Source organism: Micropterus salmoides, unplaced genomic scaffold, assembly GCF_014851395.1.
Source record: "Micropterus salmoides isolate LMB-PRFRI ecotype aquatic unplaced genomic scaffold, ASM1485139v1 Ms_hic_scaffold_4, whole genome shotgun sequence".
NCBI lineage: Eukaryota > Metazoa > Chordata > Actinopteri > Centrarchiformes > Centrarchidae > Micropterus > Micropterus salmoides.
This window is the reverse complement of record NW_024043372.1, coordinates 38710894-38726347: the sequence shown is the minus strand read 5'-3', so window position 1 is coordinate 38726347 and position 15454 is coordinate 38710894. Positions and strand designations below refer to the sequence as shown.

At 40.9% G+C, this 15454-nt stretch overlaps 1 protein-coding gene across 2 annotated transcripts in view; it reads left to right on the top strand.

Annotated features, from left to right (window-relative positions):
• The window catches only part of cdk18 (cyclin dependent kinase 18), a 78284-nt gene that overhangs the window by 58749 nt on the left and 4081 nt on the right, over positions 1-15454 (top strand). For both annotated transcript variants that reach the window (XM_038697735.1, XM_038697734.1), the window contains exons 7-15: positions 2120-2214; positions 2317-2379; positions 3044-3167; positions 3741-3861; positions 5587-5684; positions 6645-6750; positions 10335-10377; positions 10483-10573; positions 10933-11010. In XM_038697735.1, the coding sequence (XP_038553663.1) occupies positions 2120-2214; positions 2317-2379; positions 3044-3167; positions 3741-3861; positions 5587-5684; positions 6645-6750; positions 10335-10377; positions 10483-10573; positions 10933-11010 (819 nt within the window). The remainder of the gene's footprint in view (positions 1-2119; positions 2215-2316; positions 2380-3043; positions 3168-3740; positions 3862-5586; positions 5685-6644; positions 6751-10334; positions 10378-10482; positions 10574-10932; positions 11011-15454) is intronic.

The window sequence follows — 15454 nt, the reverse complement described above, 5'->3', positions numbered from 1 at the left end:
CGGCAGAGGAAAACACAGCTGGAAGGTTTTCATACCGCTTATCTGTCTTTACATTCTGAGGAAGGTTGAAACGTTTCAACTTAAAAAAGAGAAAGCTGTGTGGATCGCTGGTGTGTGTGTCGCATTGAACATTACGTCGCGGCAGTTGTGTGTGGCGTCGCTATGACGACAAGCTACATACTATCTCTGGGTACTATCTGCAATGCGCTATGGTAGCATTTTTCGGCAAGGCAGCATAGATCATCAGAACAGGTCAACAGTTCAACAGTTCAACGTTTAGTCCTGATGGTAAGATGTGGAACAATGATGTTGTGGACTTGAGAGTAACTTATACCATCTGTTACGGTCGCAGTCTGAAGCGGCTTTGATTTGGATCACAGGCCAGCCCACGTAGGTGTCAATGAAGCGGCCCTGATGGTCACAGACAGCCTGCAGGATGATGGATGGAAACAGTTTCCTGTTCCTGTAGCACTGACCATCAGGGCCGCTCGGTGGCTTGATGCGGACGTGGCAGCCGTCGATTGCTCCAGCTGCTTTAAAAAAGGCTCTGTGTCTTGCCAGCCCTGCAAACCCACGGGATATCGGTTGTAACTCATCCTGGGTCTTCGGTAGGTGGATGACCTTTGGCGAATGGCCACCACCTCCTCAGTGACTCTGTGGACGATGCGGTGGACAGTGGATCGAGGCATTGCAAACACTCTGGAGACCACCCTGCATGATGCCCCGCTTGCCAGCCACAAGAGAAACACCAGGGTCTCAATCGTGGCACCCCATCCGTGTCTCCGTTCCTGGTTTAGGAGGCCCAGTAGCACTCGTTAAAAAACCTGTCCAGCACAGGCGCAATCAGATTTATCCTGCAGTACAGGAGCCTTGGCTGGTTTAGGGATACAAGGAGAAGAACAGCTGTTATGAAGTGTAGAGAGCTTAGTTAGATAAGGCTTGTATATCTTTCTATTCAACTTGCTTTAGCTGATCAATGACAAAAACACTGTCAATATTTTAATATTAAAGTAAGGTTAGGGTTTCTTTAAATATGAAATTATGTTGTTAAAGTGAAATGGCAGTAGCAATAAACTACGTTAACTGTGGTTAACATCACTGTTAGCTTTAGGAAGCCTATAGTTCCTAAATACATATAAAATGTAACGTTTCTTAGTTACTTTCCCCCGTATTTACCTGGCCAGGGTCCTCTCTCAGCCTGAGATACATCATGCGGCGGCGCCGGCGGTGAAGTAGCTCTAGTTCCTCTATTAAGAGGTAAAATTAAATTAAAATATTCGTCTCCATGCCGGTGGACCGCAGCTGTGAAGGTTGCTAGGCGACGGAGGAGGAGCGGCGCTTCCCCACGCATGGGTAATGGCGGGGTCAGATGATGACGTAATAGACAGTCCTCTGTAGACCAGACCGTCTCATTTAACAACGGTCGGTTCAGCCTTCGTAGGCCGCAGAAGGCCACGACCTTCAAAGGATGCGGTCCCTGAATTGAGACACAGCTTACCTGGGAACTGCCAACAAAGATTATGTACAAGTAAGATGCATCACTCTGTAGCTCAGGAGCGGACCGTACAACACAGGGTGAAGAGAGGAGCTGCAGCAATGTGCAGTATGAGAAACACATGGTGTTTTTTGAAAATGAAACCATGTAAACCTGTTCTGGTACAACCCCTAAATAAGATTTTGAACCTGAAAATGAGCAGAATACCACCTCTTTAAAATCTCAGTTTGACAGATGTCCAGCAGTGCAAATCATTTTCTATTATAATACTAACTGCAAAAACTATATACTATACAGATTAGTATGGATAGGATTAGTATGTACTAATCCATAGCTCAAGTCTGCAGTAGGTTTACATTAAACCTCAGATACAATGAACTCTAGTGGCATTTAAGAGATTTATCCAGGACACAGCAGCTGAGTTTAGACTAAACCACAGGGACAGTTTAAATTGTAGCTTCTGAGGGCACAGCAATGGGGTTTAGGAGACCAAGTGATTTTGTTTCAGACAGCACAAGTTCAGACCCATCTTAATCCTGAAAGCCATTGTTTTCCAGTGATTTCTACTGTTGCTGTTGTTGTGCTGGAGGCACATGTTCATCTCTCCTTCCTCTGTCCACCCAGTGTCCCTACTGAAGAACCTGAAACATGCCAACATCGTCACACTGCACGACATCATCCACACCGACCGCTGCCTCACTCTGGTGTTTGAGTATCTTGTGAGTACATCTCCACTTCAGCATGCAGGTATTCAAAAGGTTTTTACCACAATTACACAAGTGGAATGTGGGTAGATTAAGTACGAAAACTGTGTCTTCCAGGACAGTGACCTTAAACAGTACTTGGACAACTGTGGGAATCTCATGAGCATGCATAACGTCAAGGTGAGCCACACTGTAGATGTCAAACACTACAGAATATATACCAGAGAGAGAGGGTATGTATTTGTTTACGTCTGTGCAAGTACATAAAACCTATACCATAAAAACCAGAAGGTAACAACAAGGTTTAACAACACATTGTTTGGTTCTGAATTTATTTCTTGAATCCCCAAATACCCAGGTCTCCAGGTATATGTCCTTGCTTTGTTTTCTCAACACAAGCACCAATAACAAATAATAAAATGTTTAGACAGAATATTGTTTTCATCAAGGATTCTGGAAATACCTTTAGAACAGCGTTTCAGTTCAGTTCAATTCAATGGGGCTGTGTTGGCATGGGAAACAGAGTGTGAAATAAAAACATGCATATAAGAATTGTGATTTTGCTATATATACACCAATAAGTGATAACTACATAAACATTGAAACATTTGTTTAATGGCCTTCTGGGTTTTTCTGATATTTTTCAGATACAGTTATACAGGTGTACATTTTTGAGCAAAAAGCGAATGTTTACTTCTGCAACTCATGAGAGTCTCATAAGAGGCACAAACTGGGACTAAGTGATATATTAGCAGTTCATTCTAGGATTCCGCTGGATTTCTGCTCTTATTTTCTAACTCCCCTATTTTGAGAATGTTAATATATTTTGTTTTTTCTCCTACAGATCTTCATGTTTCAGCTGCTGCGTGGTCTGTCCTATTGTCACAAGAGGAAAATCCTCCACAGAGACCTGAAGCCACAGAACCTGCTGATCAATGATAAGGGCGAGCTCAAACTGGCCGACTTTGGTAGGACAAAAAGCATGCTTGCATCCAGCAAAATACGGACAACAAATGCAAATGGGGTCCTAAGGACACAGACATAGAATAAGATGACTTCCTGCCACGATTGCTTTCCAATTATATGTTACTGCCACTGAGAGATCTCCTGATTACTTTAGCACCCTTACTTCCTGTATCCTAGCAACTGTGCCCCTCTCTCTGAGTTTTTTTAATTTTGTGCTGGGAGTGGGTAGAAAAACAGTATTCCCTGAGTATTTTCTATAATTTTAACTAAACACAGCATATGAGCCGGGACTATTCCAACGTTTTTCCTGAGTGACACTTTGATCTGTCAGACACTTTATGATGAATCAGTGTGTACATGTTTGGTCTAAGGTGCTATGACGTCTTACTGACCCCACTGTATGAGACTGCATCGTACTGTTCCATACTACTCTTGTGGAGACACAAAATACTTGTCATTTCATGATGATTTTGCTACAAAGGTAGTGCCAGACTGAAAGAGGTTGAATATTTGCACAAAAAGCAGGCTTGCTTAAATATGAAGGTCTTACACCCTGACGGTGTTGTGTTGTCCAGGTCTGGCGAGGGCCAAGTCTGTCCCCACTAAGACCTATTCCAATGAGGTAGTAACTCTATGGTATCGGCCCCCTGACGTGCTGCTGGGCTCTACAGAATACTCCACACCCATCGATATGTGGTGAGTAATACAATATGGATATCAATAGGCTAACATAAACTTGCTTCTTTATACAGTGCACTGGTCCACAGTACCACAATTAACGCCTGCTCACTTCAGTGTACTGGACCTACATCCGCACTACAAATAGTCCCAACTGTAATATGTGGAAGAGCATGCTGGAGCAAATACTGTTGTGTGATTGCAACCACCAGCATTATTTCTTCTTTAGTTTACTTTCTGTAGATTTAAACATGATGCAAAAAAGCATGTACTGTATGTATTTGTGCATTTGCATTTAGTAAGTCTCTCTCTGTGACTAATTCAGGCTCAACTGAATATCAGAATTTCAAGAGAATTCTGTGTGTGTGGGCATGTTTTACTATATTCAACGGGTCTGAAATCTGGGATCCCACTATAGACGCTTTCAACAGTAACAACATAAACAAACGGTGCTGCGCATGTGCATTACTCTGGCCCAAACTTAACTTCCGGTAGACTTCCTCATGCAATCCATAACAATGGATGGACGGATTTGTGCAGCGGTGTTCATGATTAGCCAGTAAACACAAACCCAGTGATAAACAAACAGAACGGAAGTTGATTTGGGGCTGGGCGCGTCTCCTAGCAACGCGTCGGGTTACGACTTGGTTTTAGGGTTAGGGTTAGAGATTCCGACTGTTGTTCGTTATGAAAAGATGAATGAGTGTTTGTTTGCTTGCCAAACTTATGATAGTCAATCATTTATGTCCCGCTGGCTACCATCACATTAATTATTAACGTTGGCAAACGGGTCACAGGTTTATTGTTGATCATGTAACGTTACAGTTTTATTTAGTTAATGTTACACTGGGTTTGCGAGTCTGGGGGGTGTGTTGACTTACAGTAGTTAATAAGCCGTCATTAATTGCATTGCACATTACATGGTTGTGCTCTGTAAATGAAAAACAGGTTACAGTTACAGAAATCTTTATAGCTATGCAGTTTTATAAGCAACCTGGATTGAACGCAGCAGGTGATACAACATTCAGTAGCCACAAATGACTTGAGACTTGACTTGGACTCTAGCTAAAAGACTTGTGAGCATCTCTGGGGTCTACAGACTGCAAATATGTCAATAAGATGTCCCCACAGAGATAGAGGAAAGAAATATATGTGTGGTTGTGTGTATCATCTAAAATGAACAAAATACAAGAGACACAATGTTGCCTGGCCTTGATCGAGACCAGTCATACTACGTATCACAACCCTGCATCGCCATGTCCGTAACTTGGACATTTCAGTGACTGCCTCATAAAATTTGTTATGGGCAAAATGTTGAAAATATGAACTCACCAGATGGTAGGCAATATTAGATGTAAGATAATAGATGAGTCTCTAGTCATACACCTGCATTCACTTTCCGTACATGTTTTTGCTCATTGGCAGTTTGCCATGGTGAGAAAACCCACAAAGCTCTGGTGAACCACTGAGGATTCATCGTGGCTCAGTAGTTACACGGCAGCCATGTAAGGCTCACCTAGCTACATGTTCTCTCATCAGAGCACAGTGAGCCTCTTCAGCACACCATCCTGGAACAAAAGGATGCACTGTGCCCACTCACACCACACATGTTTGCACTTATGATCAGCCCTCTTTGAAGTGTGTGTGTTTGTGTTTGAACACGGCCTCACCTCGATGATGGAGGACTCTTTGTTGTTTGCTTGTCCTCCCTGTATCTGTATCATCTCCTCCCTCCTCTTCCAGGGGCGTGGGCTGTATCCTGTATGAAATGGCAACAGGTCGCCCCATGTTTCCTGGTGCCACAGTGAAGGAGGAGCTACATCTAGTTTTTAGGCTCATGGGTAAGTTAGCAGCACATTATCATAATATCCTGCAGGCCATGCTAATACCAAGTAATATATGAAGTAAGAACGAGTCTTATGTACGGAAGCCCTAAGCGGCCATCGTTTCATATCTTTATTTTACTCGTGATAACGGGATAATTATCTCATGATGTTGAGATAACGACCGTTGTTTTCTCGTGATAACAAGATAATTTTCTTGTGAGCTCCAGATAACGAAGGTGCGTTTCTTTGTGATAATTGTGTGACAATTTGCTGAGTTAGCATTTAGCTCAGTTGGTAGAGTGCACGACTTGCATCCAAAAGATTGTTGATTTAATCCCCGCGCTCTGCAAAGTTTTTTTTTTTTATTATTCCTTTGTGTGTTTTTTCAATCACACATTTTCCAATGGCTATTTCAAAGCTAACTAACATTACATTAGGAACAACCCACAGCCGAAATGTTTCTGGATTTATTTTAGGTTTTGGAAAGTGCCCCAGGAACAGTGTTAGAAAAAAAAGGGGAAAAAAGCTAGAAAACGACTCCTTTTACATGAGAGTCATTGGAGCACAGCCATGAAAGTGTCGGACCTCAGTTAGAGCGAGTCCTATACTGCGCTGTGACTGGTCAGCTTTGTATTCGGGGTGTGGCTTTGTTGGAGATGAATATGAAAAAAAAAATTTTTTTTTAATTAGTCTTCCATGAGGATCAAACTCACAATCTTAAAACCCTACAAAGTCCTGTAAGTTACCAACTGAGCTAATCAGTAAAGCTGAAAGCACCTTGAAATTACCATTAAGAAAAGTTCTTGCCAGCCCGTGTTAAACTACTGTTTAGTTATCTTGAGATCTCGAGAAAATGATCCCGTTATCACGGGAAAACGGAGTAAAATAAAGATATGAATCGATGGCCGCTTAGGGCTTCCATACCTAAGTGTGACACAGACAACCACACATTTCTTTTGTTTCTTTGTCTGCCAGGTACTCCATCAGAAGAGACCTGGTCTGGTATCAGCAGCAATGAGGAGTTTCGGTCTTACCTTTTTCCTCAATACAGACCTCAAGCGCTCATCAACCATGTGCCCAGGTAATGCTAACAAATTCTGTCTGTTGACCTGAATGGTGTCTGAAGGATGCTGTTCTTAGGACACAGTGGTGCTTTGAGTAAATGCTTTGCTGCATCAGCATGTCATGATGCTAACATGCTGATGTTTAGCAGGTATAATGGTTAACATTTTAACCATCTTAGATTAGCTATTAGCATGCTAACAGTTGCTAATTAGGAAATACAGGGTGATGGAAGGGTCAGTTCATTAAACTAAATGATTGGGCGAGTATATTGAGATAGTTCATAAAGACCTTGACCTTCAGATTGCTCTGGATCAAAAGTCACCAAATACATTACAATTCATCCTCAGGAGACCACAAATGGCTGCACTAAATGTAATGGCAAGTTATCCAATAGCTGTCAATATCTCTGTTCTGGACCAAAATGGTGGACCTGCAGACAGGCTTTGCCATCGCTCAAGCTATGCGTTAATGTGGCCAAAAATCATTCCTCAGTTAGTCTGTAAAAATCTACAGATAATTAATAATCTGCAGATAATTAAGAGAAACCAGGATGTGTTCTTAGTCCTGTAATCATCTAGACAAATATATTTATGATTCGAGAGCAGGATTTTTATGTATACCGATAACATGGTTTAGTTCTCCGTCTTTAACAGACTCCTTATGCTTCAGGCTTGGTGAAAAAATTGAAACTCAGAGATTAATGTTAATAGGACTAAAAAAAGTATTTGTGACAAATAATAACAGGGCTGGTTGAACTTCACAGCCAACTTGTTTAAACTATGTCTTGCAGGGTACCCCCAGGATTCTCAAAGTTAAAAATTAAGACCTTTTTAATACCACCTAGGATGAAATTTAATGGCAACTTAGTATAATGGAAATCTGTATGAATTTTAAGCCAGAGAAAATTATTATTGAAGAAGTTACCTGAATTTAATAAAACATTTTATTATAATACTCGCATTCATATTTAATACACTACAGATTTTTGGGGTGTGTTTGTACTATGATAACATAAAATTAATCAAGGAAATCACTTTGTGTTGAAAAATGGTGGGGATATACAGGGGTTCAGAAAAGGGGTGTGACGATACACTTAGCTTACATACACAATTTTGGGTTCACGAGAACAAGACAAGAAGATATTTTAACACTATTTTGATGAAATATTCAATGCTGATATAAATTGGGATTTGAGCATTAAACACTTAATCTTCTGCATTCTGGAGACATTTTCTGCATCAATTTATGGTAGAATTGTCTTTATTTATATAAAAGGAAAAAGAAAATTCAAGTGACTATTAGTAATAAGCAGCTTTTTTTTTTTAGGTTACTTTTTTGGACAATTTGTTTCTTCTATAGTTACACTGCATTGCATGTTTTCTTATTGTGCAAATAACCCTTTCTCAAAGCATTTTCATTAGTTTTTTAAGATTTCTTGTTGCAAGCCATTTTTCAGAACATATTTAACAAATGTTTTTTAAAAAGTGATGGAAACATGTCCCCAGCATCCCCAGTGTAAATGACACCTATGAAATGAACGTAATATTTGTCTCACTAAGAACTCTTATGGTGTGAAACCAAAAATACAAAATAAATTTAGCAGTTTGAGTTGTTACAATTAATTACACCTTGGCTAGATAAAGTAATGTAATATAAAATGCCAATGTAAATGCCAATTGCTTCAGTGATTATTCATCCTGTTCTGTTTTTGCATCTAAAGGCTGCTTGAAATATAATATTATATAGTAGTGACTTGAAAGCAGCGGGGATAAGGAGTTGGGCACAGGTTTGTTTTTTCTTCTTCCTAGTGATCGGCGCATCTGGGTGATGTAAGTTTAATGTGCATTAGCGTGTTGGATGTTTCCATTCACATAACGTTACCCTACAACTGTGGCCACGCCGACACACAGACACGGTCCTCGTCTTATACACAATTGTTTCTCCGTTGCTATTGTAACATTCACTGACCAATAACCTGCAGGCGGTTCTTCCAGCTCCGCTGGATGGCAATTTGAGTTTTCAAATAAATAGCTCAGGCAAACACATTGTCTTTCTGTGAATTTTATTCAAGTCTTCTGCAGAAGGAACTCACAGGGACACATACGCATCAGAGAGTATCATCCGAGTGAGCTCCAGTGTAACAGCTCATGCAGCTTTTATTCAATTCAATTCAATTCAATTTTATTTATATAGCGCCAAATCACAACAACAGTTATCTCACAGCAATTTTCATAAAAGAGCAGGTCTAGACCGTACTCTATATTTTCTCAGGAGTCGGAGTACTATCTCATCAAAGGAACATGGTGTCTTTCAGTGTTCCCTAGGGGACACTCAATCTGGATCTATAGAAAGACACCTATGTCCAAGGTAAATGTGATGAACCACTTAGAGTGGTCTCTGGGCCAATAAGGCCTAAAAATCTGGGCCTAAAGCATCACACACATTTACCTTCCTCTGACCCCATACCCAAGAGGCTAGAGGCCCCTAGTGAGATTAATTACATGGCAGTGTTTTAAAGATGGTTCTCATGAAATTCCCATCACAGGTGCTAACCACAGCCCCCTATGCCCCAACTTGTCCATATCTCTGTCCTTCTGAACTTCAGGCACTTGCCCATCAAAGTGTCGATCGTCTTAACGTTAGCTTGTTAATAGCACTTCAGAGATGTTTTGTTTTCCTGCCAGAGCTCGTGCACCGTGAATACTCCACAGTCCAAGCGAAACACTGACATAAACAGTAATGTTACCTGAACTGCCGTTTAACATCCAAGTCACACAAAACGGAGTAAATTGTAAAGTCACACAGACAAAAAGAGTTTATTTATGATGTTTACGGCATTTATTTAATCCTACGAAAGGACATTACGAAATGTAATACTTTGTAAATTAAATTTAATAAAAACAGTGGGCTTTGAGAGGGGGGGCTTAAAGAGACAGGAGCAACTACAGCTCGTTTCAGACAGAGGCTGAAAGGAAGGCCTTCATGAAGAGTCAGTATAAGATAGAAATTTTTTTTTTTAACTTTGAATCATGCAAAGCTGCCATACAGGAGTCACTGAACTAAAATATAGGACTATAAAAGCAGTATAATAGACAGGCATATTTTTATAATATGAAATTTACTTTTACTTTTTTTAATACTTTTAAGACCCGTGTGGACCCTCTCTTGGTATAGTTCTGGGTGGCCAATTTAGCTTCTCTGAAAATACCAATGATATTTTGAAGAATTGCTCAAAGCACATAATATTTCAACTCTATATGTTTGTACACTGTCAGAATAAGATATTTTTTGTCACCATATCTATTCTGTATGCTCCTTTTTATGTTTTTGCGAATTAAAGACACATTTCCACTCTGGTGGATAAGTAAGTTGTATTCTATACTATTTTATTAAAGAGCTGAGAAAATATTGGGTATTATCAGCCATATCTAACCATAGACTGAATATCATTTTTGAATAAAAACATTTAGGGTGTCATTTGGGGGAAAACAACATGAAGAAAATTCAGCCCGCTGTACTTGTTTTCATGATCAGTATCAGTGTGTACTTCTTCTCTAAATAGTGTAAATGCAAACTGAACTTTTTCTTTGTCTCCATCAGGTTGGACACAGAGGGGATCGACCTGCTGTCTGCTTTGCTGATGGTATGAGACAAAGGCACAATGACCTTCGTTCACCTGGATATGAGACAGAACTGAACTTGGATTTCAAAGACGGTCTATTCAGCTGCTTTTATGTTCTGATTGCAGTACGACACCAGAAGCAGAATCTCCGCTGAAGCTGCTCTACGACATCCCTACTTCCTGTGTCTAGGGGATAACATACACAATTTGGCAGACAGTAAGACATGTACACACATGTACACTGTGAACACACCTTTAAAGCCCACAGCTCTTGGCAACTCTGGCTGTGAACAGCAGACTGCACTTCTACTGTAAATATGCTACTTTGCCATCTCTGTGTTTTTTGGGTCAGTTTCCACATTTTGACAAACAAATTGGTTATCTCATAGCATATGTGTATGTATGAATACAGCTACAGCACATGTAGTCTCATATAGCCAGATGCTTCATTTTAGCTACAGTTTATGTGGCAGTTTTTTATTCACATATGAAAGATTTTATAAATGAGTGGCAACACACACTGAGGATGTTGTACAGTACCAGTAGAGCCGTCTTTTTCTCTCCCCTCTTTTGTAGCTGCTTCAGTGTTTTCCCTCAGAGAGGTGCAGCTCCAGAAGGATCCAGGCCACCGCAGCTCATTGTTTCAGCCTTTAAGTAAGGTTCCTGCCACACAATCTCACAACAAGCTTTGGAACATTAAGTTCTTCACATTGTGGGCAGCTATAACAGTTCTACTGTGGACTATGTTCTGCACATGATGTGGATAGTGTTAGATCTGGTAATGAGAATGTAGTGCACAGGATAGATATCCTGTGTGTATGCTGTGCATGCACATTCACTTTCCGTTATATTCTCATTGTCTATATTTTAATATCACACATTCTAAGACTTAAAAATTGCTAAAGAAAATATAATTCTTAAATTATGGTGTCAAGGGGACACCAATACAGTAGCCTACTGGTGTGACCACCCTTTGCCTTCAAAATAGTGATGGGAAAAGTCACTCTTTTGAAAGACTCGAGTCACCAAATCTCATTCATTAAAATGAACTAATCTTTTTTTGTGTCATTTTGTTCATTTTAACTAGGCTGGTTATTGCGGCACTGCAGCCCTCTAGTGGGCGATAAAAAAAAAAAAAATAAATAAATAACCAGCACAGTTCTCAAACACAGAAGGCTGCCTGGTTTGCTTTAATTGACAAAGTATAATGCACAAATTCACCTCTTGTGTTGTATGATGTTTCTTTATCATGGTTCTATAAAGCCCCATGGAGCCACAACCAAATTCAAACCATGAAAAGACCATAGAAATATGTTGTCAATATTCAATTAAGCCACTACTCCGGCTAAATCCATCCATTTTCACAATTTTTCCTGAGTATACAACCAGACCAGCCATATATAATTTTAATTACTATCTTTATATCTGTAACGTCCCTATCTATGGGTAAAATCTATATATTAACATCAGATTTGCGGGACTATATTGAAGTAATAAGCTTGACACACCAGATGAATAAAACACACTCTTATTAAAATTTAACAAATTTAATAATAATCTCAAACACTGCAGGTTGTTCACCAGCACAGCTCTGTTGATAAATAAAAAGTAAAAGTTATGTTGCGTTCTCTGGCATACTGGATCAGCTGTTAGCTGTAAACAAACCACAGGGCTAACGCTAACGTTGCTATGTGGCTGTCTTTTAATGTTTTAATGACCGGATCCGTTTGTTTTAACATACGGCTGTGTTAAAACTATGGCACAACATCACTGCGCTGTAAAATTGTTGTTTTGTTTTTTTTTAACTTTAATTTATTCAGGCAAGCTTCACTGAGAGGAAGCCTCTCTTTTGCAGGAAGGCCCTGATCACATTCACACTGTTACACATTCACACCTGGACAACCGGAGCTGTTGGTGTTATGGGCCTTGTTCAAGGGCACCTCAGTGGTGGTAAATGAGGGAGGGCAAGGTTGGTTTACTTTCCACAACAAGATATTATCCTGCCGATTGAACTGGCAACCTCCAGGTCACAAGCTCGCTTCTCTAACGTTTGGGCCACCACACTTTTCTCAAAATTATCAAAATATATATATAATGTCAGTCCAGTGACTGTTAACTGACAACAGACTTGCCTCTCATTCCCCGGTGCTGGCAGTTACTCAGTCTGCCGAGTGAAGACAGACCCCGAGGAGGACCCATGTGAGTCGTGAACGAGTAGTTCATTCCTGCTCTACAGTAGCTGAAATGTCACGTGAAAACGACTCAAACCCAGAGACCCACAGTTATGAGTTCTGAACTAATCAATTCTGTTTCCTGTGCTGCCTGCTAACCACAGCCCTGTAGCCAGCTGTCATGTGACAAATGAACGACTCAAACCCAGAGAACCACAGTTGAGAGTCGTGAACTAATCAATACTGTTTCCTGTGCTGACGGAGCCCATGCAGCTGCTGTGTGACAAGTGAACGTAAGAGTCCAAGATCTTTCACGCATGCGTGAAAATGAACCCGTTCCTCCTGAGTCACATACAAGATTAGGTCAAATGAACGAAACGTTCTTTGAACGACTCAACACTACTTCAAAACAGCATCAAATCTTCTTGGTACACTTGCACAAAGTCAGGGATTTTGTAGGCATATTGTCAGGTGTATGATTAAACAATTATAACAAACAGGTGCTAATAATCATAAATTCAATGTTCAAATCACAACAACAGTTATCTCACAGCGCTTTTCATAAAAGAGCAGGTCTAGACCGTACTCTATGATGATATTTACAGAAGCCCAACAGTTCCCACCAAGAGCAAGCACTAGGCGACAGAGGCAAGGAAAACTTCCTTTTAAGAGGCAGAAACCTCGAGCAGAACCATGGCTCAGGGTGGGCGGCCATCTGCCTCGACCGGATGGGGTGAAGGAGAGAGAGGGAGAGAGAGAGCGAGAAAGAGAGAGAGAGAGGGCAAGAGAGGAACAGAGAGAAAAAGAGAGGGATGTAAGGAGAGAGAGAGGGGAGGGAGGCAGCCTACACAATATACACACAGAGGTACAGACAGTACGTATGTATATGTAGGTTGAAACACTAAGTAAATGTATCTAAATCTTAACAAAATCATTAAGTGAAACGGAAACAGCAGACTGCAGAGCTGCAGACTTTGCACACCGCTGTTCTTTTCTTCCTACAGTCATCGACATCATAATCCTTGAATGTCTGTGTTGTACTACACGTAACAGTCTTTTTTTACGCCGCTGTTACGGAGATCTGGACCACTAATGTTATGTGAAGCACACATGGTTGCAGGATTATGCGCAAATGTTGGAATGAGCGAATGCATGTATTTATTTATAAAATCACGTCATTTAAGCCATCTTTCTCAAGTCTAAGTCAAGTCTAAAGTCATAGAAAACCGAGTCAAGTCGAGTCTTTTGTCTGTTTTAGTCAAGCAAGTCTCAAGTCTTCAAATTTGCGACTCGAGTCTAACTCGAGTCAAGTCATGTGACGCGAGTCCCCCACCTCTGCCATCTACCGTCTGCAGAAACAAAGCCCGCGACTCAACTTCAATTAAATTTTATTCATATAGCGCCAAATCACAACAACAGTTATCTCACAGCGCTTTTCATAAAAGAGCAGGTCTAGACCGTACTCTGTGATGATATTTACAGAAGCCCAACAGTTCCCACCAAGAGCAGCACTAGGCGACAGAGGCAAGGAAAAACTTCCTTTAAGAGGCAGAAACCTCGAGCAGAACCATGGCTCAGGGTGGGCGGCCATCTGCCTCGACCGGTTGGGGTGAAGGAGAGAGAGAGAGAGAGAGAGAGAGAGAGAGAGAGAGGAGGCAGCCTACATAATATACACACAGAGGTACAGACAGTAAAGGTGATGTTGCTATAGACTAAATGAAAAATGGTACAGATATTTATAGTAGTGTTAATGATAACAATCGTAATGTTAATGATTATAATAACAATAGGACTAATAACAATAGTTGTTGTAGCAGAGGGTGTCGATCAGGAACACGGGAGCAGCAGGTGACTTGCAACCACAGATCCAGACTCCACAGCTCCAGAGCCAGAAAACCTGCAGGAAGTGATAGGAGGAGAGAGGAGAGTGATGAGAAAGCACAAGACTACGGGAAAGGGGAGAAGTTGAGTTAGTAACATGCAATAATGGGATGAGGTTGCATACAGAGGGAGGGAAAGTAGAGGAGAGAGGAGCTCAGTGCATCATGGGAAATCCCCTGACAGTCTAGGTCTATAGCAGCATAACTAAGGGATGGTTCAGGACTACCTGAGCCAGCCCTAACTATAAGCTTTATCAAAGAGGAAAGTCTTAAGCCTACTCTTAAATGTGGAGATGGTGTCTGCCTCCTGAACCCAAACTGGATCCTGGTTCAACAGGAGAGGAGCTTGATAGCTGAACGCTCTGGCTCCTAGTCTACTTTTGGAGACTCTAGGAACCACAAGTAACCCTGCATTCTGGGAGCGCAGTGCTCTGGTGGGGTAGTAAGGTACTATGAGCTCTTTAAGATAAGATGGCGCCTGACCATTAAGAGCTTTGTAGGTAAGAAGAATGATTTTAAATTCTGTTCTGGATTTTACTGGAAGCCAATGCAGAGAAGCTAAGACAGGAGAAATGTGATCTCTTTTCCTGGTTCCTGTCAGAACACGTGCTGCAGCATTCTGGATCAGCTGAAGAGTCTTAACAGACTTTTTGGAGCAGCCTGATAATAAGGAATTGCAGTAATCCAGCCTAGAAGTAACAAATGCATGGACTAGTTTTTCTGCATCATTTTTAGAAAGGATGTTCCTGATTTTCGCAATATTACGTAGGTGAAAAAAGGCGGTCCTTGAAATTTGCTTAATGTGAAACATAAACGACATGTCCTGATCAAAGATAACTCCAAGATTCCTCACAGTGGTGCTGGAGGCCAGGGCGATGCCATCAAGGGAAACTATATCTTTAGATAATGCGTCACGGAGGTGCTTGGGCCCCAGAACAATGACTTCAGTTTTATCTGAGTTTAACATTAGAAAATTACAGGTCATCCAGGTTTTAACATCCTGAAGGCACATTTGAAGTTGAGCTAACTGATTAGTTTTATCTGGCT